The 22,254-nt window shown below is 49.1% G+C and overlaps 1 protein-coding gene across 3 annotated transcripts in view; it reads left to right on the forward strand.

Annotated features, from left to right (window-relative positions):
• GATA4 (GATA binding protein 4) overlaps nt 1–22,009 on the forward strand; it is a 53,880-nt gene extending 31,871 nt beyond the window's left edge. Inside the window, exons 3-7 of one of the 3 annotated variants that reach the window (XM_060015265.1) lie at nt 8,403–8,572; nt 9,595–9,720; nt 17,428–17,515; nt 19,075–19,202; nt 20,275–22,009. In XM_060015265.1, coding sequence (XP_059871248.1) covers nt 8,403–8,572; nt 9,595–9,720; nt 17,428–17,515; nt 19,075–19,202; nt 20,275–20,457 — 695 coding nt within the window. In that variant the 3' untranslated portion in view covers nt 20,458–22,009. Of the gene's footprint in view, nt 1–8,402; nt 8,573–9,594; nt 9,721–17,427; nt 17,516–18,206; nt 19,203–20,274 lie in introns of those variants that run through there. The other 2 variants (XM_060015266.1, XM_060015267.1) reach the window with 2 other exon arrangements.
• Nucleotides 22,010–22,254: the final 245 nt, after the last annotated feature.

Here is a 22,254-nt window from a genome sequence, read left to right on the forward strand (position 1 = left end):
CAGGGAGCTGGGAGATGTCAGTGACCAACTAGAGAACCCAGCATTTAGAGCAGTTTTCGGCACCCCTTTCCTTGCATTCTGCATGCACCCTGCCTGGGAGGTGGTGGCACTGGGGAGAAACGAGTGTGCAGGGGACCACGGGGGAGTAAGCGTGTCAGGGTTGTAGGTCTCATACCTGGAGTTCGGTCGCAAGTGGCCATATGTCTGATTTTAAGCCTCTTGTCCCAGAATAATTGGTAATAAGCACCTTTCCCTCAGAAGCGTGCCATTCTGGATGATGAGGTGTGTGGCATCCAAGCCAGCCCGAGGGGTGTTAGAAAGGAGGAGAGCCGGTGGTCCCCGGTTTAAGAGGGTGGAGGCTACAGGACAGAGTGTCTGCTGAACGCAGCAGCCTGTAGAGAGACCCTGGCTAGTCTTCACTCAACGTCCCGCAGGGTTCTTCCCCAGGCCCCTCGGGGAAGACTCCAGGCAGCTCATCCACTGGGTAGAAGTGGACAGGAGGGAGCCCACAGAGGACGAGGAGACCACTGGGCAAAACAGTGTTCGTAAAAACACTTATTGTTAGAAGGACAAACTATCGACGTTAGCAAGAGTTTTACAATAGAAATTACAACACAACACAATCTTTGAGTGTTTCCTGCTCAGTTCATTTGCCTACTTTGAAGACGGTCTCCCAGCCCGTGGATCACAGGTGGGAGGGGCCACAGTGACCCTCTCCTGGGAGTCTACGGGTGTTTAACTTCCAGATCTGGCAAACGAAGTCACATTCTCAGAACCTAACACCATAGAACTCTAAGTAGCCGCGTGGCAGTCTGTATCCATCATGGACTTAACCTTGCACAATGCAGGAGGCTCAGGACGTCATGGTCACTGAGGGTCAACTGGGAATTCTAAAGCACTGAGAAATTTCTCCTGGGCCGGTGACTGACCCATCTGTCATGGGGAAATTTTTACACTGTAATTATATCCCTACATGTGGGGATTCTTTTTGTTGTTGTTGTTGGGGGTGGGGTAGGAATTTGTTTATTTATTTATTTTTGCTGTGTTGGGTCTTTGTTTCTGTGCGAGGGCTTTCTCTAGTTGCGGCGAGCGGGGGCCGCTCTTCATCGCGGTATGCGGGCCTCTCACTGTTGCAGCCTCTCTTGTTGCGGAGCACAGGCTCCAGACGCGCAGGCTCAGCAGTTGTGGCTCACGGGCCTAGTTGCTCCACGGCATGTGGGACCCTCCCAGACCAGGGCTCGAACCCGCGTCCCCTGCATTGGCAGGCGGATTCTCAGCCACTGTGCCACCAGGGAAGCCCATGTGGGGATTCTTGAAGGCCACAAAGATGCAGGCTAGGAGGCATTTCCCAAGCTGGTGCGCTGGAGAGCACTGAAACACATGTGCCCTGAGACGCTTCTGTTATCAGGTGAGCTGGGTAAACAGGGCATACCTGCGTCCTGGACTTCCTGTGGTCGTCGCCACTAACATGCCATGTTGCGACCCTAGACTGTCTTTCACTTACTGATTTTTGAACCGTTCGCGTTGATACTGTCTGCTGCTGGGAAGAGAATTGAGTCCCTGACAGGATGGTCAAGCCATCTATCTGCCGGCAGGAGCTGGTGGGACTCTGGGCCCACGGTTAAGAGGCTGCCCAGTCAGTCTGGGTTGAAATCCCAGCTCCTCTATTTCCTGGGCAAGACCTAACTTCTCTGAACCCCAGTGACATTCCTCTTTCCGGGCCTTCCTCCCACTCTGCCCCTACTGTGCACACAGACCAGGTAGGAGTGAAGGTAGATACTTGGGAGCCTGTAGATCTTCAAGGGAGGAGCAGGTGGTCCACAGACTGGAAAGATAGAGGCTTGGCTCTTCCCACAGCTCCTTCAGTGGCAGGCATTGGTTGCCCAGTGAAGTCTTCTCCTCATGTTTCTCTGTGTGATGTGTAATTTTTCTTAGCTTATTAGGGGGTATTAACTCTTGGGAATATGCTGTAAATACTTTCCTCCAGTCTGTCATAGCAAGAGTTGTTCTTCAACCTCTTCTTTCTTTCCCTCCCTCCCCTTTTCTCTTTCTCTTTCTCTCTTTCTCCCTTCCTTCCTCCCTCCCTTCCTCTCTCTCCCTTTCTTTCTTTCTTTTTTCTTTCTTTCTTTCCTCCTTCCTTCCTTCCTTCCTTCCTTCCTTCCTTCCTTCCTTCCTCTCTCTCCCTCCCTCCCTCCCTCTCTCCCTCTTTCTCTCTCTCTCTCTCCATCCCTCCCTGTTTTTGGTGCTTTTGTTCCTTCCTTTCAGAATGTCCTTGCTTCTTTGTGATTTTTTTTTTTTTAACCTGACTCATTCTTTAACTCTCACCTCAAGCCTGAAGCCAGGGTCCTAGGTAAATGCTGGAGGGGTGTGTGTGTGTGTGTGTCTGTGTGTGTGTGTGTTGGGGGTTGTGGTGGAAATCTATTTCCAGTACAATTACAGTATTCACCCGGAGAAAAGTTTAAAGGTCTCTCATATTATTCCGTGGCTATCCAGAAATGTAGTGTGCTAAATGTTTCATATAGATTACACTCAGCTTCCTTGTCTGTAAGTTTCTAAAGCTGTCTGCCCCTCGTGGATCGGGTCGGGATGTAGTGGATGCTTTCTGTGAACCCCAGCGTTTTGTTCTGGGCGCTCAGAGGCAGGGCCCCCGGCTCCGGCTCCGGCTCCGCAGGGCAGCTCCAGCCCAGCCCAGCAGGAACCGCTTCTATTCGGCAGGAGCTTCCAAAGTAGGTGCTCTAATCCCGCCAGCCGGACGTTGCCTGAGCTGTGTCCGCCCTCCCCGCAGCAGCAGCAGCCTGTCACAGGCTGGGCCTGACGAAGCCCAGAAGACTGAAGCCTCAGGAGCTGCCCCAAAACCTCCGGGTTTGTTTGCTTCTCACCAGGCGCCAGCCCCTGGGACAGAGCCGGGCCTGTCAGGAAATCCAGGCACAATCTCTGCTGAACTTTGGATGGGACTCAGGGCTGGGGTTCAGCATGGGACGTCTGGGTGGGGCTGGGGACTTTGTTCCTGAAGCTCCTTTGGCTCCGGGAGGTCTCCGGGGCGGCCCCTCCCCTCTCTTTGCCGGCCTTAATTTGCAGCACTGAGTCGCTACCCTGGGCATGGGTAATTTCCGTTGTGTTTGTGTGTCTTCCCTCCGCAGATCGCAGAGAGATCTAGGATGGCTGAGGATGTGCTGCTGGGGAGCGGGGGGGCCGGGTAGTAATGCAGTCCAGGCGTCATTGCAGTTTGTCACATTTAATGTAATTATTTGCTTTGAGTTGTGCATCCCCAGCTAGACGGAAACAACTTTGGGCAGAGATTTTTGCCCCAACTTTACCTAGTATACCTCTATGTCCAGCACGTGCTACAGAGGCAGGTAGAGCAGACACACACGGCAAATGTTTGGGCTCCCCACCAGAAACCAGATGGACTCAGCACCTGAGGGGTGAGGGAGAGGAGGGTCTCTCCCACCCGGGCTCGGGCTCAAGACCCAGCTCCCCTAGCAAGTGGAAGCCCCTCCAAAGAGGGAGGGTGTGACGGACACCCCTGTGGTGGAGCTCAGCGCAGAGCCAGGCTCTGTGGCTCTGACCCAGCGGCTGGCACACGCATGGCCCCATCCCTCAGCCTGAGCTCTCTCTCCAGCAGTCAGGAGACAAACCAGCTTTGGGGCCGCACCCAGTGGGTGTTGCCAACCGCTATCCCGGCCTCTGAGTCCTCTCCCTCCTCCCCTCCACCTCCCCTCTTTCCTCTCCTGGCGTTCTTCCTCCCAGCCCTGACTCGCCTGCTGGCCTGTGGGTGGGTTCCCCGAGATGGATGAAGCCGGGCATGAGAGGTCAGGTCCCTACCCGTGATTGCGTCAGCTCTCCGTGGGGAAGTCAGGGTGGGATCCTTCAACCTCCTGGCCCCCATTTTTCTTTCAGGCACTTGGATGGGAGTAGTCTGCCTTAGTTCCTAGGACTATCGGTACTAAATTAGATGCCGAAGAAATCAGGCTGGGTTTGTTCCCCTCTTTAAAAAGAGTTTTTTTAAGTGGGGCATGGATGGAAGTGAGGAGTTAGACCCCCATTCTTGGGGTGAGGGCACAATTCATTTTCTCCTTTTGGTTGCTAAAATGATCATGAATTAATATTTCCCATGAGCAGAGCCCCGAGACCAGTCAACCTGCCTGCAAGTTCATTCCCTGCCCACAAGTCTCAAACTGGACCAAGTCTGAGAGTGATAGACAATTTACAATTCTGAGAAAAGGTCAGATTCCCAAATCTCCTGGCTCTTTTATCTGTCCCTCCCCCAATATCCAGGCACCAAGGTTCTCCCTGGTTGTCCCCACTCCGTCCCAAACCCTCCAACCCTGACAATAACCTATCATTGTTATCTCATTTGGTGTTTGCAAAGCACTTAACAACCATTGTTGTGAGTTTTTCCTCTTATTTACAAAGTACTTTACAACTATTATTACAAGTCTTTCCTCTGAATGTGGGGTAAAGCTGACCCACTTCCGAGAGCTGGATTCCCACTGCCTTCTAAGTGGTTGGTCCAATCCCGTGATGCCCAGCACTGGGTGGGTGGGGCTTTCGTAATTCAAGGCCATGGCTGTGCCCTTCCTTATTAGAAATCAGGTTGCTGCCCACTTGCCCTCAGGAAGTTCCACCCAGTGCATGTCTGATGAAGTGGTTATTAGCAAGGTTCACACCGTCAGATGAGGGTGCTGGTTTGGGGCTCCCAGCCTGTCACCTCCCACTTCCCCCAGAGTGGGTGCTAAACAGCAGGGTTTGCACCTCTTTCTCTCCCTTCTTCAGTTCAAGGGGGGAAATATATGTATGTGTCAGATGTAAGAGAGCAAAACAGTCCCTTCCCCTAGAGTGTACTGGGAGCTGCTTGAGGTGATCAAAATTTTTTTTTTGTTTCATTCTTATTTTGTTTCACATTTTAAAAAGTAAGCAATTATAACATTACAGAACGGTGTTTTAAAAAATGAAAAGTCCAGGGACTTCCCTGGTGGCACAGTGGTTAAGAATCCACCTGCCAAAGCAGGGGATACGGGTTCGAGCCCTGGTCCGGGAAGATCCCACCACATGCTGCGGAGCAACTAAGCCCATGAGCCACAACTACTGAGCCCACATGCCACAACTACTGAAGCCCACGTGCCTAGAGCCTGTGCTTCGCAACAAGAGAAGCCACCGCAATGAGAAGCCCGTGCACTGCAACAAAGACCCAACGCAGCCAAAAATAACTGAGTAAATTTAAAAAATAAAAAAATGAAAAGTCTATACAATTTGATTAGCCTAATAGAAGCCCCTTCCTGGTAGTGTCAGCTGCCATCACAGTGTATTTGGTGTTTTGCGTGATGCATTTTTCATTTAACATGGGAGGTAGGCATTTTTCTTTATTGTTAGGTTGTCTTTGTCATCATCATTTACAATTATGTAACGTTCCATTGAGTGGGTTGGATGGCAAGATTTTCTGGTAGAAGATATGGAAACTTTGCCCATTTGGAGGTGTGGTGGGTTGTAAGGGGACGTGGTGCACCTGAGGGATGCTTTTAGGAAGCACGGCCTTCACCTCCCCATCCTTCCTTTGGCTGCTGTTGTAACACCTGACTCTTCAATCTGGGACTTCTGCACTTCCTACCCTAGGCAAGAAGTCTCTGCCACCGTAATGCCCACCTTGTTTAAGATATGTGGCCCAAATGAATTCAGTAATATTTACTCCTTATTGATACTCTGACCCGATCTGCCCAACCAGGTCATTAGCATTCTGAGCTCCTGTGACATCTATCGGAGTGCTGAAAGAGCAGATGCTCAGTAAGTATTTGTCGGTGACAAATACACACTTGCCAACCTCCAGTGCCTTGCCCCAGCCTGTAAAATGGTTGCTTGACCGTGTAACCCATTCTGTGTGGCAAGAAGGCATTTCTAAGGCGAGCCTCGGTGCTGGGTTCTCAAGGTAGTCAGGCCAGTAACCAGTAGAGAGACCAGGACTGCTAAGGAGGCTCCTGGGCTGAGATCCTGTCCTGGGTGTAAAACAATACATATGAAGAGAAAAGGGAATCTCCCCTCCAGAAAAGAGGAATGGATGGAGAAAGACCCTCTCCCTGTGCAGCTTTCTTTAGATGAACTGGAACATAGGAAAGAGATTGGTTTGCTTATCTTTAAAAGGAAAAGAGTGTGAATCTTCATCGGTGAGAGGCACGTTCTGAAATATTTATGAGTGAAATGACAGAATGTCTGGGATTTTCTTCAAAAGAAATCAGGATGGGGGAAAGTGGGTGGAGGAGGTGTACCTGAGACAAGATTGGCCACAAATTGTTGGAAGCTGGATGGTGATTAAATAAGAGCTCATTTTCCTATTTGGGCCACTTTTTAATGTGTTTAAATTTCTTCATTTAAAAAAAAAATAGACTAATTGGGTTGTGCTCTGTTTGGACTGGAAAGGTGATGTAAAAAGCCCTCCGTCGTGATCTAGACAGGAATGCAGAGGATCAATTTAGGGGCTGTAGCGCCATCTAGTGTTGATTGCAAACACTCTACAAAATGAGGACCTTGCCAGCGCCCCTCCTTGGTCTGAGGGCCTTTTGTGAGCTCCCTTGGCCTTTCCAGTCCCCTCACTGGAAGGCTGGGCCGAGGGAGCAGGGCCACCGGGCAAGGGCAGGTGGAGGGTGACATGCAGGTTGTTCAGTCCACGCCTCCCCCCGGGTTTGGGGAAGCAAGCCGAGAACAGGAGTCATCGTGTCATGTGCGGCTCTCAAGGCAGGTGACCTTGCTGGAGGGTTCTCAGTGTGACCCAGGTGCAAAAATAGCCTCTCTTGTGACCGATGTGTGCTCAGCTCCCCGGCCTGAGCAAACAGCCCCTCACACCTGCACACTGTTTACTCATAGTTACTTGTTTGCAGGTGCAAATGACTGTTTGTGTACCCAGAGTTGAGGAGAGGGCCTCCACCATCCTCTTCTCCAGCCCGAGTTCCCTCAGAGCAGGTAGCGAGGCCACAGAACTAGCAGAATGTGCGGCCTTAAACCCCAGGGTAAGGGGCTAGGCTGATGGAGGGAGAGCTCTTACCCTCCTCCCCAAGTCTCCCCCCTGAACTAGAGAAAAATCCACTTTTGCCTCTGGTAGTGGGACAAGAACAATCTGAACACCAGGGTGGCTGTATTTAGGGACAGAAAATTTAGAAAGGATATAAAAATGTTCAACATAGGAAGCATTTTGTATACATGGAGTCAGAGAGACTTCTGGAAGTTCTGAGCCAGACTTTATGTAGATCACAAGGAATAAGGAAACTGGCCCAGCCTGTCTCAGCAGGATGACTGAAATGGCCACGAGTGAGATGAGTCAATTGTTAAATTCTATAGACATGGAAGACAAAGGTGATGGGGAGGGAGGGGCCTGTGAGTGAGTGCAGGGAAATGGCAGGGATGGCTACGTTCCTGTGGACGGGTTCCACTCTAAAACACCATTGCTCATAATATGCACCTTTATTTTATGTTCCAATAAGCAAGAAAAATGTCGAGCTATGACACAGCATATCATACAGATGCATTGAAATGAGAAAAATGAGTTACAGCCTTTTTCTGCAGGAAAGTTTGAAAATTTCAAGAACTTTCAGAAAAAGATAGTCCCTCTGGCTCAGTAATTCTGCGTCTAGGGGAGTATCCTGAGGCATAAGCAGAAATGCTAAGATTAGTTTTCAAAATGAGCGGTGTCTACAAAAGTCAGAAACTGGCTAAGTAGAAGTCCAATGAGAATAAAGGATGGTGCAGTCCTAGCATGGGATAATATACACTAAAATACGTTTATAAAGAATTTCTAATGTGGGAAAATGCTTTGGTATGAAGTGAAAAAACGGGCTCAAAATGATACAGCTTGACCTCAAGTAGACAAAAATATGTCAATATATAAAACGTTGCAAAGGATCTAACAGAACAAGATGTTAATAACATGGTGATCTTTGAGTTACAGGATTATGTACTATTCCTATATTTTTTTACACATTCCAGCATTTAATTTTCCCGAAGTAAATATTTATTATATTTTTATTGAAAAGGAAATGGAATCTCAATTTTGAAAGGGAAAAAAGAGAGAAAGAAGGTCTTGAGTGGAACTCAGTGTTAGGTGGAACCCCGCCCCCGCCAGGCTCTGAAGAGAGAAATCCAGGCGCTCGTGGTCTCTGCCACACTCTGTTCCCTTTCTCGTGACCAGGGAGAGCCTGCTGTGTCTGGGATGCCGGGGGTAAGGTCCGCTTGCTAGGACAGCCCTCTGAGCCGGTTCCCAAGGCTTAGGGCCAAGCGAGGAAAAGCCAGGCAGCCCAAAGCGATCCGTCTTCCACTCCTTGCAAGGAGAGGGCATTATTTCCTTGGTGTCTAGATTCTCCGCTGTGAGATTTCTGGCATAAACAGAGAACTAATCCTCTGTATTGTTTCCCACCCAGTAGATATGTTTGACGACTTCTCGGAAGGCAGAGAGTGTGTCAACTGCGGGGCCATGTCCACCCCGCTGTGGCGGCGGGATGGGACGGGACACTACCTGTGCAACGCCTGCGGCCTCTACCACAAGATGAACGGCATCAACCGGCCCCTCATCAAGCCCCAGCGCCGCCTGGTAAGCCAGTGCCGCGCGCCCAGCAGCCAGGCTTCTCTCCTTCTGTCAGCTCCTGGCTTCAGGGCTCGGCCTTGGTGGGAAATTCCTGGTTTTGAGTTTGAGGCTTCAAGTCATGTTTCAGAGAAGGTGCAGGTTTAAGGGCTGGATGAGTGGCAAATAGTAATTTCTTACACCTTCAGAGTTGGCTTGAACTACGAGGATGGTCCAGGCCATTTAGTTCAACCCCTTAGCTATGCAGAAATGAACAGTGAGGCTCAGAAAAGCTAATGGCCTTGCCCATGGCCACTTAGACACTGAGTCTCCCCTCAGGGACCAGAGTCCAGACTTCTGCTCCCCGACCCAGCGTTGTCAGGTGTATCGCCTATGTTCACATCAGCTCCACAAGGAAGGCTAATTCATCCTTTCTGTGTTGTGACTTACCCTGTTTTCAGTTGATCCGTTGATAAACCCAAAGACCAGGGAGATTATGTGGGGCATGCTGGGCCCTGTGGCTGGGGAAGAGCTGGAACCAAGTTTTTGTCTCCTAGTTTCCTGGTCTTTTCTACTAAAATTTGATTTTGACCAATTTGAACTAGCTTTCCACAGATATTAGGGAAAGAAGAACAGAGGGGATAAACCCTGGTGCTTCCCTTTCTTGAGGTCAGTCTTTGAAGACACTCGGACACAGTAATTCCTCACCCCCACTCACTCCCGGCCCCTGAGGCCCGGATTCGTTCTACTTTGGGGAGAAGCTTTTCTGCCTACAGTGTGCAGGGCTTGCTGGGCTTTTCCCTGACGCGAGTGACTGATAATGTTGCTGACGCTGCAGTTATGACCAGGATCTGCCATCCCCTGCAGCACAGCCCTTTTGCTCCCACGCCCCCAGGAGAGGCTTAGGGACGCGGCATCCGAGCATCCGGTGCGGTGGCTGGTCTGAGACTCTCACCCAGCCATGCCCCACACTTGCTGCCGGTGAAGCGAGATGCTGCGGCACCTGCGTGTCCTTGTCCTTGGACCTGAAGGGTCTGTCTCCTGTGTTGCAGTCCGCCTCCCGCCGAGTGGGCCTCTCCTGCGCGAACTGCCAGACTACCACCACCACTCTGTGGCGCCGCAACGCCGAGGGCGAGCCCGTGTGCAACGCCTGCGGCCTCTACATGAAGCTCCACGGCGTAAGGGTCCCCCGACCGTGTCCCGCGCTTTCCTCCACCGCTCGGGTCTCACCCCTCTTCCTCCCTGCAGATCAAAATTCATTTTCTCCTTCTTAACAAAGAAATGTAGATCTGGAAGGGACCTTAGAGACTGTCGTAGTGCGTTAGGGTTGCTATAGCAATACCATAGACTGGGCGGCTTAAACAATAGCAGTTAACCTCCATGGTTCTAGAGGCTGGAGCTCAGAGATCAGAGGCCAGCAGGGTTGAGGGAGGACCCCTGTCCAGTGGCAGACTTCTCTCACTGTGTCCTCGCTTGGTGGAAGGGGCAAAGGAGCACTGTGGGGTCTCTATTATAAGGGCACTAATCCCATTCATGAAGGCTCCACCCTCATGACCCCATCACCTCCCAAAGGCCCCACTTCCTAATACCATCACCTTGCATGTTAGGTTTGTGCACATATGAATTTGAGAGGGACACAGACATTCAGACCATAACAGAGACATTGCTATGGAACATCATTTCCATCTTTAACGTTACATAAGTCTAATTCCCATTCACAGTTGAAGAGACTAAAAAATAGTCTATATGTGTGGTAGTTTGATATATAACAAAGGTAACAATTCAATGGATAAGGGATAGCTTTTTAAGAATGACTGTATTGACATAATCTGGAAAACAAAAAGAAAACTTGACCTCTACCTCCTACCAAAAGCAAAAACAAACTTGGATGTATTAAACATATGAAACGTAAAACATCTTTAAATAGAGACAATAAAAATGCTAGAAGAAAATGTAGAGGGGGAGTATTTATATAACCTTAAGGGTGGGAGGAGACGTTTTCTTCAGCAAGTTTTCAAAACTCTTAAGCCATAAAAGAAAAATTAGATATATTTGATTGTATAACATTTCATATTAGTGTATGGAAAAAGATACCCCAAGAAAGTAAAACCAATATACACATAAATGAGAAAAAGGATTAATATTTCCAGAATACAGAGAGCTTCTACAAGCCTCTTTTTTTTCTGGCCACACGGCTTGTGGGATCTTAGTTCCCCAACCAGGGATCGAACTCAGGCCCTCGGCTGTGAAAGTGCAGAGTCTTAACCACTGGACCGCCAGGGAATTACCAAAGCTCTTTATGTTCTAATTTGGAACAATCTCCATTACATAGTGCTTAAAAACGAAGTCCGTGCAGAACACTGTACATAGCATGGTTCCAGTTTTATAAAGAAAGAGGGAGAACATAATTTATATGTAGTTGCTTATATATACATTGAACACTTTTGGACGGATGAATACACATACATATGTATACAGATATGTACATGTGCACACATGTTTGAGAACTTTTTAAAATGTAAGAAACAGGCTGTTATTCCAATTGCCTCATGGGCAGAGGATTGATAGTAGTAAGATGGGAGGGGTTGTTATTAACTTAATCTCATGCATCTTTTCATGTTTTCTTGTTATAATGAGCTTAAAAATGTCTAAAAATAGAGAAAGCCCACGCACAGCAGCAAAGAGCCAACACAGCCAAAAAAAAAAAAAGTCTAAGAATATAGTTAAGAATACTCATAAGAAAACATATGGACCCTTGAACAATGCAGGGGTTGGGGGTGCCGACCTTCTGCACTCAAAAATCCATTTCTAACCTATAGTCTGCCCTACGTGTACATGATTTCTCCTTACCTGTGGTTCCACATGTGCAGAGTCAACCAACCACGGATCATGTAGTGCTGTAGTATTTACTATGGAAAAAAAATCCACATTTAAGTGGACCCATGCATGCAGTTCAAACCCATGTTGTTCAAGGGTCAACTTTTGTAAGAAGTGTATACAAGGATACTTGTTGAATCATTGTAATAATGAAAATGGAGGAAAAACACCTTTGGGAGGAAAATGGTTAAAGAAACTATTGTTCTTCGATAGGGGAATGATAAAAGGAACTGATAGAGGAATATTATGCAGGTATTAAAAGGATTGTGTCTGTAAAAAATTAGAAATAGAATTACTATATGATACAGCGATCTATTTCTGGTATAAATCCAAAAAGAATTGAAAGCAGAATCTCGAACAAACATCTGTATGCTCATGTTCACAGCAGCATTATTCGCAATAGCCAAAAGGTGGAAGCAACCCATGTGTCTATTGATGGATGGATGGATAAGCAAAATGTGGTCTACACATACGATGGGATATTATCCAGCCTTCAAAAGGAAGGAAGTTCTGGGCTTCCCTGGTGGCACAGTGGTTGAGAGTCCACCTGCCGATGCAGGGGACACGGGTTCGTGCCCCGGTCCGGGAAGATCCCACATGCTGCAGAGCGGCTGGGCCCATGAGCCATGCCCGCTGAGCCTGCGCGTCCCAACGGGAGAGGCCACGACAGTGAGAGGCCCGCGTACCACAAAATAAATAAATAAAATAAAAGGAAGGAAGTTCTGACACAGGCTACAACATGCATAGACCTTGAGGACATGGTGCTAAATGAAAGAAGCCAGTCACAAAAGGACAAACACAGTGTGATTCCACTTACATGAGGTCCCAGAGGAGTCAAATTCTTAAAGACAGAAAGTAGAATAGTGGTTGCCAAGGGCTGAAGGGATGGGGAAATGAGGAGTGACCAGTTAATGAGCAGAGTTCAGTTCTGCAAAATGAAAAGTGTTCTGGAGGTGAATGGTGGTGATGGTTCATAGCAATGCAAGTACACTTTTTTTTTAAGGAGTCTCATGAAATGTTATTCAATTTCAAGGGTACAGACAAGAAGCAAATTTCACAAAGAAATAATGCAGCAATGTAGTTACTGGCTTGGATGGCTGTACCTGGGGTTGTTCAGAGTGCTAAGAACTATCTGGATTATCAGCTATCCAGTTTTCTCCATTCTTCAGCTCTTTGCCACACGAGGATCCATTAGTCCTAAGTAGAATGGAAATGAGGTGTACTTACAGAGATAAAATCTTATTCTTAGGATGCCAGAAAATGTAGAACATCTTTCTGAAGTAATAGAGGCCTTCAGTCTGTAAGTGGGTCACTTATTTCCCCAATAGGTTTACCTCTAAGTCAACTTGAAGCACAGCCTTCAGGATTTCAAGCTTAAAAAAATGGTTTAAACTATTTTCATCCTAAAATATTTAAAAATGGTTACACTGACTGGCAATTCCCTGAAATGAAACAGCTCAGTTATATTTGATAACTTTGTAGCACCCCAAATTCATTAGACACACTTAATGCATAGTTCCCAGACCTGCAATAATACAACCATAACCATTCTAATCATATCATAGTTTAATAAGATATTGACTGGTCCCTCTAGATGAAGTCTACAAAGCAAAGGACTGAGCAGATCTGTTGCCACGTCTCCTCAACGGCTCTATAGTAGGCACAAGCAGTTGAGCTTTTACTTTAACTAAGGTTATTAAGAGTTACTAAATTGGGGCACTTCCCTGGTGGCACAGTGGTTAAGAATCTGCCTGCCAATGCAGGGGACATGGGTTCGAGCCCTGGTCAGGGAAGATCCCACATGCCGCGGAGCAATTAAGCCTGTGTGCCACAACTACTGAGCATATACTCTACAGCCCGCGTGCCACAACTACTGAAGCCCGTGTGCCTAGAGCCCCTGCTCCGCAACAAGAGAAGCCACTGCAATGAGAAGCCCGCACACCGCAACAGAGTAGACCCCGCTCGCCGCAACTAGAGAAAGCCCGTGCGCAGCAACAAAGACACAAAGCAGCCATAAATAAATAAATTTATTTTTTTTAAAAAAAGAGTTACTAAATTGACAGTGATTGAGTGAATTTGTAAAGTATCCTCACCATTTTTTCAATTCATTACGAGGTGAAATGATAATCTTAGAATAAGGATAAAAGGATTATAGGTGCGTTGGAAAATTAAAATGATTGGATTTGATATGGCTGCTAATAGCCCACAGTTAAATAGAAGGAAAAAAAGTGGGGAGGGAAAGCCTTTCTGAACCACACCAAATTTCATACAATTACGCATAAGATTGTGTTTAGGTACAAATCCACTGCAATTCAAGTTTTTAGACAGAGGCCAATTATAAATTCATTATTTTGAAGTCAAAAGTACTTATCACATCTTCTAGATCCCACTTTAATAAAGTCTTCTTAAAAACTTATTGCTTTTTTTTTTGCGGTACACGGGCCTGTCACTGTTGTGGCCTCTCCCGTTGCGGAGCACAGGCACCGGACGCGCAGGCTCAGCGGCCATGGCTCACAGGTCTAGCTGCTCCACGGCATGTGGGATCTTCCCGGACCGGGGCACGAACCCGTGTCCCCTGCATCGGCAGGCGGACTCTCAACCACCGCGCCACCAGGGAAGCCCAAAAACTTATTTCTTAATAATCATATTTTAAACCACTAGGTTTCAGTAGACTGGTGAATAGACATACTCTGTATCAATACTAGAGGACATACTTTACATGAAAAATCATAGCAAGGCAGTTTACCAGAATTCTCATAGAAATGCACATTAGCCTATTTTACATGGCACCTGTACATAGCATCTGAGGAAATTTTTACAAAGATAATGCAGTAGTCTGGGTAATAATGTACACTAAAACTTTGGCATCTGTGTTACATTTTAAATCAACCAATAGTTCTATCAGTTCCTGCAAGCAGCCTACTTGAATATGACAGTCGACTCATCAGTAAAATTTCAGTGCCATTTATCAACGTGTTATGATGAAAAACTTTAATTAAAATAAATTCATTCACCTAGGATTTTAATTGATTTTTATAAATGAGAAGGAACCTGAATGATTCTATTTATGGTACATTTATAAATCAAGTAAGAATCTAGCAAGACCTCCAAAGCCAGTGGGAAATGATCTGTCTGATGCCTATGGTGGGAAGGGTATAAAGCACAGCTGTTAAAAGATGGTGACTGGCAGAAAACAAAGTTCTTCTATTTTCTAGTGACGCTGGCAGAAAAAAATGCTGCTTCAAGATTTGGACACACATAGAGATACATCTGCCAGTGCAAATGTCTATCACTAGGTCCCCTCTCCTTTTAAAAAAGATATATTAGCATGCGCATTCTCAAATGGGGATGGTGTCATGTGGTGTCACCCCCAAGTAGGACCAAAAAAAACCCCTAGTCTTTTCATGTATAAAGCAGATATAATACATATACAGCATATCTATGATATTAAAATTCATTGGGGGAATTCCCTGGCGGTCCAGTGGTTAGGACTCCATGCTTTCACTGACGGGGGCTCGGGTTCAGTCCCTGGTTGGGGAACTAAGATCCCACAAGCCATGTGGCACGGCCAAAAAAAATTCATTGGGGCAGTATTTAAAAAAAAAAGTTTAAAAGGCTTTGGGGGTGGGCTTGATGAAAAGAAGTTTTAAGGGGGCTTCCCTGATGGCGCAGTAGTTGAGAGTCCGCCAGCCGGTGCAGGGGACACGGGTTCGTGCCCCGGTCCGGGAAGATCCCACATGCCGCGGAGCGGCTGGGCCCGTGAGCCATGGCCGCTGAGCCTGCGCGTCCGGAGCCTGTGCTCCGCAACGGGAGAGGCCACAAGTGAGAGGCCCACGTACCACAAACAAACAAAAAAAAGTTTTAAGAAACACTGAATTAGTGACTCTCTCAGTCACATGCATTTCTTCTCCCCACCATCACTATGCTATGTCAAAATACCCTGTGGCATTTTTGGTATTTGGAATTTTCATAAGAACATAATGTCTCTAGGACGATACTCCCAGAATAATTAAGATTAAGAAATTTATCATCAGCTCTAAACACATTTTTTTTTTTTTTTTTGTGGTACGCGGGCCTCTCACTGCTGTGGCCCCTCCCACCGCAGAGCACAGGCTCTGGATGCGCAGGCTCAGCGGCCATGGCTCACAGGCCCAGCCGCTCCGCGGCATGTGGGATCTTCCCGGACCGGGGCACGAACCTGTGTCCCCTGCATCAGCAGGCGGACTCGCAACCACTGCACCACCAGGGAAGCCCTCTAAACACATTTAATTATGGCATCTAAGAGGAGACTTATCCTTAGAAACTGACACCAAGTTAGGAAAATCAATTAACATATATCTGATCATAATTATGAGTACAATCTTAACGTCTATGTTAAGAATTACAGGTTTGAGGTTGGCACTGGCAGCCGAAATTCAAAATTGCCACTTAAAATTCAAAATGAAAATCTGCAAAGTCTTTTTAGAAAGCATTCCCTTTCCTTACACTATACTGTCACAGGTGACTTTATCCATTAATGCGAGTATACTTGACACTACTGAACTGCACACTTGATAATGCTTAAGATGGTAAATTTTATGTGATGTGCATTTTATGACCATTTTTTTTAAAAAGTACTGAGGTGGGTGGGGATAAACATGAGGACAGGATTCTTCTGAAGTCAGGATGGTCTTCAAGAGGTGGGCACGGGGGCAGGGGTGGTAGGGGGAGGCAGGGCAGGGAGGGGAGGATACTTTCCTCCACGAGTGGGAGTGCTGTCTCGTCTGACTCTCAGTTGACTAGAAGGCAGTTCGAGTTCACGTATGCTACTGCACTTCTCTTTTTTTTTGGCCGCACCATGCGTGGCTTGTGGGATCTTAGTTCCCTGACCAGGGATTGAACCCGGGCCCTCAGCAGTGAGAGTGCAGAGTTCTAACCACTGGACCGCCAGGGAATTCCCTGCACTTCTTTCTTAACAATTCCATGTTCACATCTCCGACGTGGTCATCACTTGTCCTTCTGTATTTGCGGGTGTGGCCTCTGTTAGTCCCATATGGGAGACTAGCACAGACCAGGGGCTAAACAATTTGGTTGGCCAGGCCTGAAAGAAGCCAGATGTGGGGCAGGCCCACTCTTCTAAAATAGTAGAAAGATGACCCTGCAGGCCTGCCCCCGACACTTGTTCAGGCATCTTGAATGGCTCAGGAGTGTGATGCCCGACAGTCACTGCTTGTTTAGGAGAATTCAGACGCCCTAAAGTGCTGTCATAAAGGACTCAGGCACTGGCCACAGGGCAGTCTCTCCACCATTGTCCCCGCTGCTCCCGACACCCATGGAAACCACCACTTGCCCCAGCCAGGCTCAGCACGGTGCAGAGCTGCTCCGTGTAGAGTGACTTTACATCCCCACTCTCCAGGCCGCCTCAGGGCGTGCCCATGATCTCGGCATAGCTATTAGTAGCACCCCCTCTTCACTCGCACAGTGTCCCAGTGTGGCTGATCAGTTAGCGGCTTTGGCACGTACTGTTCTTGCTGCTTGAAATGTCTGCCCCTCATCGACTTGACAGTCTCCTACAACCCAGGCATCACCTCCTCAGGGAGGCCTGCCTTGATGTGCCCATGTGCCACTTTCCCTCCCCCAGCCCGGGACACAGTTCAGTGTTTCTTTTCTATTTTCCCTCGTCACCTATGAATCTGGTTATCTTCTATCTGTCTGTCTTTCCCAACTGTGAACCTCTGGAGAGAAGGGACTGTGTCTTTAGGTCTTTGTTTCTCTAGAGTTTAGTATAATACCCAGCATGGAATAGACATGCTCAACACGTTTTTTTTTTTTGCTAGAATTGATTTCTTGCTCAGCAGGAGTTCCAGGCCTGATTCACTCAGTCTCAGCCCCAAGGTTTGTAGAGGAATTGCATAGATCTGGCCTTCTCGTTGTGTATTTGTGTGTGCGTGTGTGTGTGTGTGTGTGTAAATAATGTCACGGGTCAGGTACAAATGGAAAACCACGTATATTGACTTGTGACCCCCTAGGTCCCCAGGCCTCTTGCGATGCGGAAAGAGGGGATTCAAACCAGAAAACGGAAGCCCAAGAACCTTAACAAATCGAAGACACCAGCAGGTGAGAAAAAGATCGATGTGTAATTATATGAATAACTCAGTAGCTCTCAGAGTGTGTGAGCATCATGTGTGCTCAGGTGGGCCAGCCCAGGCTACCAGGGTGTAATGATAGCATCGTCCATCCCTGGCCGTTCAGGACAGAATGCATAACCCAGTGCAAAAGTAACATCACCATGGAACATATTGGGAGCTTTTAAAGCAGGTTCAACTCATGTTGTGGCCTGGTTTTTGCCAGTTGCAAAGACTGCAGAGGTCCAGCTGGACCGGTTGAGGGCCTGGAGGAAAAAGGAACATGAGTCGGTCCCTCCATCTTTGGTGCTCCAGCCACTCAGGAACTCAAGTTCTTTCAATTTGCTTTGGGCTAAGTGGGGTGCAGGAAGACAGGGTCCTGTGAGTCATGTTCAGATTGATTTGTAACATTGATTTGTAAGCCAGTGTATAATTAACATCATGTAGTACTCTGTACCTTGCCAAGCTCCTTCACAAATATTATCTCATTGATCTTTACAGACCCCCATGAGACCCCATTTATGATCTCCATTTTACTAATGAGCAAGCTGAGGCTCAGAGAGGGCAATGACATCACAAGGGTCACACAGCTGTGAATGGGTAGAGCTGGAATTTAAACCCAAGAGTTTTCACTTCAGGGCCCATATTCTGTTCAATATATACTCTGCCTTCTCAATTTCTAGATTTCAGAATGAGGACTACTCGGGTCCCCTACCAAGAGCACTCCCTCCTCAGTACCGCTGTCAAATTAAAGATTTCACTGGAAAATGTGGCAGTTGTGGAGAAATTAAGTCGGCTGATATGATGGAAAGTTTATCTTCTAATCTAAAGCCTGACAAAGTCAGATAAGTTTCCCTGTTCCACTGCTGAGAACATGACCAAAGTTCTCCTTTTCCAGATTCGACAGTGGCTCGCTCCTTCTGGCAGTCACGTCTTAGCAGAGCGTTCACTGGCTCACACCAGGTCCTCGGCCTTTCTCCCTGCTTCCACATTGTTTATACGAACAGCACCTTCCCCTGGGGAACTTCATCTCTTTACATGGTGGGGTCCCAGCGGGAGCAGGCGTCGGTTCAGGTGTACAATCGCCTATCCGAAATTCCAAATCCAGGGAGCTAGATTTGGCAGTAAAATGTAATCTGAACTGACAGAGGCTAGTTACAGTCTTCAGTTATCCCATGTGCGAATATTCCCATGTTCTGCTGTAGAACTATTAATGTATTTAATTACGGGGTGTTCTCCCAGACCCTGCTGCAGGTATTCTGTTAATACTCAGTCTTTGTCCTTTTTAAAATCCAAAAGTTTGAATCCTGAGACACACGTAGCCCCAAGCGTTTGGGGTGGTGAGCCTGTCATCTGAAAAAGTTCCCTTGAAATTCTGCTACTTCTGCTTCATTGTGAGAACCGTTGCCCTGCACTGATGGAAGGACCCTGCTTCTCTCCCCAGCAAATGTAGACAAGCCGTTAGCGCGGATCTGCCCTGGCTGTCTCCAAGGGCCGCCATCCGTTTGTCCCTGCCCCTGGGCTGGGTGTCCTGACTCTGCCTTGTTCCAGGTCCCTCGGGCAGTGAGAGCCTCCCTCCCACCACCAGCGCTTCCAGCAGCAGCGCGGAAGAGATGCGTCCCATCAAGACAGAGCCTGGGCTCTCATCACACTATGGGCACGGCAGCTCCCTGTCGCAGGTACTGCTCGTTGGGGGGTAGACTCCAGGCGGCCAGGCTCCCGCCCGAGGCGAGGGGCCGTCTGCAAGAGGATATGTTTCAGCACCTCTGATCAAGCTACAGCGATTTGGACACACGACCGTGATGCACGCGTTTAGCAGTTCCTCTGTGCCAGGACCCGTGTGCTGGCACACAGCATTGCTACCACCGGAATCAGAGTGCGGCCGCTGTGTGGGAGGCGGAGCGGGGCTTTCTAGGCCAGTCTGTCTCCTAAGTAAGGGTGGCTTGACCTTGGCCTTGAGGGTGGGTAGATCTTAACAGGAGGAAGGGGAGGAGGAGGCCCTTCCTGGCGTGGGCAAAGGTGTAGAAGCTGCAGAGGGCAGGGCGGGCGGGCTGGGGTTGGTGAGGAGGTCACAGGCAGGATGCCGTTGTCACGAGGGTTGGCTGCAGGTCCAGCTTCACATGTGTGTCCAGAAGACGGGCCAGCAGGACCCTCGTTTCCCTCTGTCAGATACAATGGCAATCCTGCTCCTCTAGCCCCTTCCCTGTGTGGTTCCCCCATCCGGGATCAGGATGCCCCCAAGCTTGGTCACGGTCTCCCATTAACTCTGATCTCTTCTCCGCCTGTACTTGAGGCGGGCGAGTCCTAAGGAGCCTTCTGCCGTCAGGGTGAAGAGAAGCTGGTGCCCTGGGGCCAGGAGAGCCAGGAGCCCCTTCTGGGTGGGGGGGCGGGGGGATGGCTTCCTTCTGAAAATGGAGATTGATGGTGAAAAGACTGTAGAAAATGCCTCGTGTGACCGTCAGAGGCTTCTGAGAAACCAGAATAGTCACGAAGCTACTGGGTCAGTGCTCAGAAGCAGCTGACGAGTCACGCAGACCCCCTGTATCCCATAGCACACAGGGGTCAGGGGAACAGAGTGCTGCCTGCTGCCTCTCCTGCCCTTGTCCTTTGGCCCTGTCCTCTCGTCCCCTTCCTGGGGTGGGAGCCAGCCTGGGCACAGCTGTGGAATGGGGCTCCCCTCTCCAGCCCAGACCCCCTCCTGAGCCCCAGGAGGGATCCCATTGACCGCATCTTATTACTTCTCGCTTTCAGACGTTCTCGGTCAGCGCGATGTCCGGCCACGGGTCCTCCATCCACCCAGTCCTCTCGGCCCTGAAGCTCTCTCCGCAAGGTTATGCGTCTTCTGTCAACCAGTCACCGCAGGCCAGCTCCAAGCAGGACCCTTGGAACAGCCTGGCCTTGGCTGACAGTCACGGGGACATAATCACTGCATAATGTCACCTCCTTCCCTCCTTGGATTCCTGCATGGACTTGGGACTCGGAGGACAGCAGAGATGAGGCTCTGGGCTCCCGGGGGCCGGCCTGCTCTGTCTGGGAATGACTCCAGACAACAACTGGGAAGAAACTTGAAGTCAATGATTTGGTTAGGGGAGCGGGCGCTGGATTTTATTGGATAGCTTTGCAGGTGGGGGACTGGAGAGAGCGCAGACTCTGATCTGGAAGAGCCCCCACCCTTCGCCAGATCACACTTAAGCCCCTTCCACGGAGTTGCAGACTCTTTCTCATTTTCTGCCTCACCACCCCTGACAAGAGACGAGATGTCCTTCTCCCTTGTCTTTCCACCGCTGTGGCCCGAAATGGTGGTTTTTGCACGGTGTTCCCGGCACGGGGGATCCGAGGGCAGGGTGCCGGGGCCCCTGCTCCAGCCTGAATCAGGGTATCTGATGGACGTGTGTTTGGACGCCTTGGCCCCTCGGCGGGTCCTGCCCTCGCCCAACACTCCCCTTCCGGCTCGGCACACCTGCATCCCTCATACTGAATCTTGACTCCAGAAACACGGGGTAGGGCCAGTGTTACCGGATGCTCCGTGGGGAGATGGAGGAGGGGCCGCTTCTCCCACCGCAGAGTGGCTTCGGCAAACTCGCAATCTGGCAACTTTGCCTCCCACGCAAGTTCCTTCCGCGATTTTCGGCTAAAATCGCTCCTTCTCTTCATCCCCGAGGCCTCTGAAAATAAGCGCCCCTCCACTGCTCTCGGTGATTCAGCTCTGCCCGCAGCCTGAACACGTCCCCAAATCCTTCTTCCACCCCATCACGCTCAGGGGGGTCCTGAGTAAGAACAAAAACGGTTCTGGTGCTGAAGCAAGTTTGACTAGCATTCATCCAAGACTTGAGATCTTTCTGGAGAGGATGTCTAGTGGACACCATCGCCGGGCCTGGAGCTGCGCTGCGCGGGGCGGGGTTGTCAGCCTGGAATTTGCGCATGCGCCGTGGTTCCGCGGAGACGCGTCTGTTGCCGGGACTGACGACCGAGGGCATCCGAGGGGCGCAGCTCCTGCACCCACGTCCTTTCTCCAGCATCAGTCTTTTGTCCAGGAGGCCAAATGCTAGGGGCTTCTCAACATAATTTCAAACCAACACTACACAACTCATGGAAGAAAGAGGACGAGTGATGAGAAGACACCGGGCGGGCGGCCGGGGGCGGGGTGCCCTCCCACTCTCGCGGTCTGGGAATCGGCCTCCTCTCCACGTTGCTGTCGCTGCCCGTGGCCCTGGGCTCACGAAGACGCTTCCTTCCGTGTCCTGGCTGCCAACAGAATGTAGCTGACTGGCCTTCCTCTGTGCTCCTCCAAACACCCAGCCCCCAGCCCAAATCCTCCTGGCGGTAGCAGAGAGTATCTTTAAACCCAGGTTCTGTTTTAATCATTTACATCGCTTTCTTCTAAGAAAGCCGCCTTCATATACCTTCCTTAATCCACAAACCTGCTAACGTTGTCTTAAGGTGAAATGGCTGTAAAATCAGTATTTAACTAATAAATTTATCTGTATTCCTCTTCCCCTTCTCCTCCTCCCTCTGAGGTCTTTGCTGGGAGGTTCGCTGCTGCCCTTTGCAAGGCAGCCCTGAGCCACTGAGGCCCCTTTGCTGATCCGCTCACAGGCTGCGTCTGAATCGCTTTTCCCTTCATTCCTTTCGGCAGTTGGCTGAGGCTTCCTCTGTGTGTGTCGGGGGCTAGTGACAAGGACTAGCTTGTGACCTTGACAGGTAACCTCTAGGCTTGCTTTCCTAGGAGAG

The sequence above is a fragment of the Delphinus delphis genome, chromosome 6, assembly GCF_949987515.2.
Source record: "Delphinus delphis chromosome 6, mDelDel1.2, whole genome shotgun sequence".
In the NCBI taxonomy this organism is placed as follows: domain Eukaryota; kingdom Metazoa; phylum Chordata; class Mammalia; order Artiodactyla; family Delphinidae; genus Delphinus; species Delphinus delphis.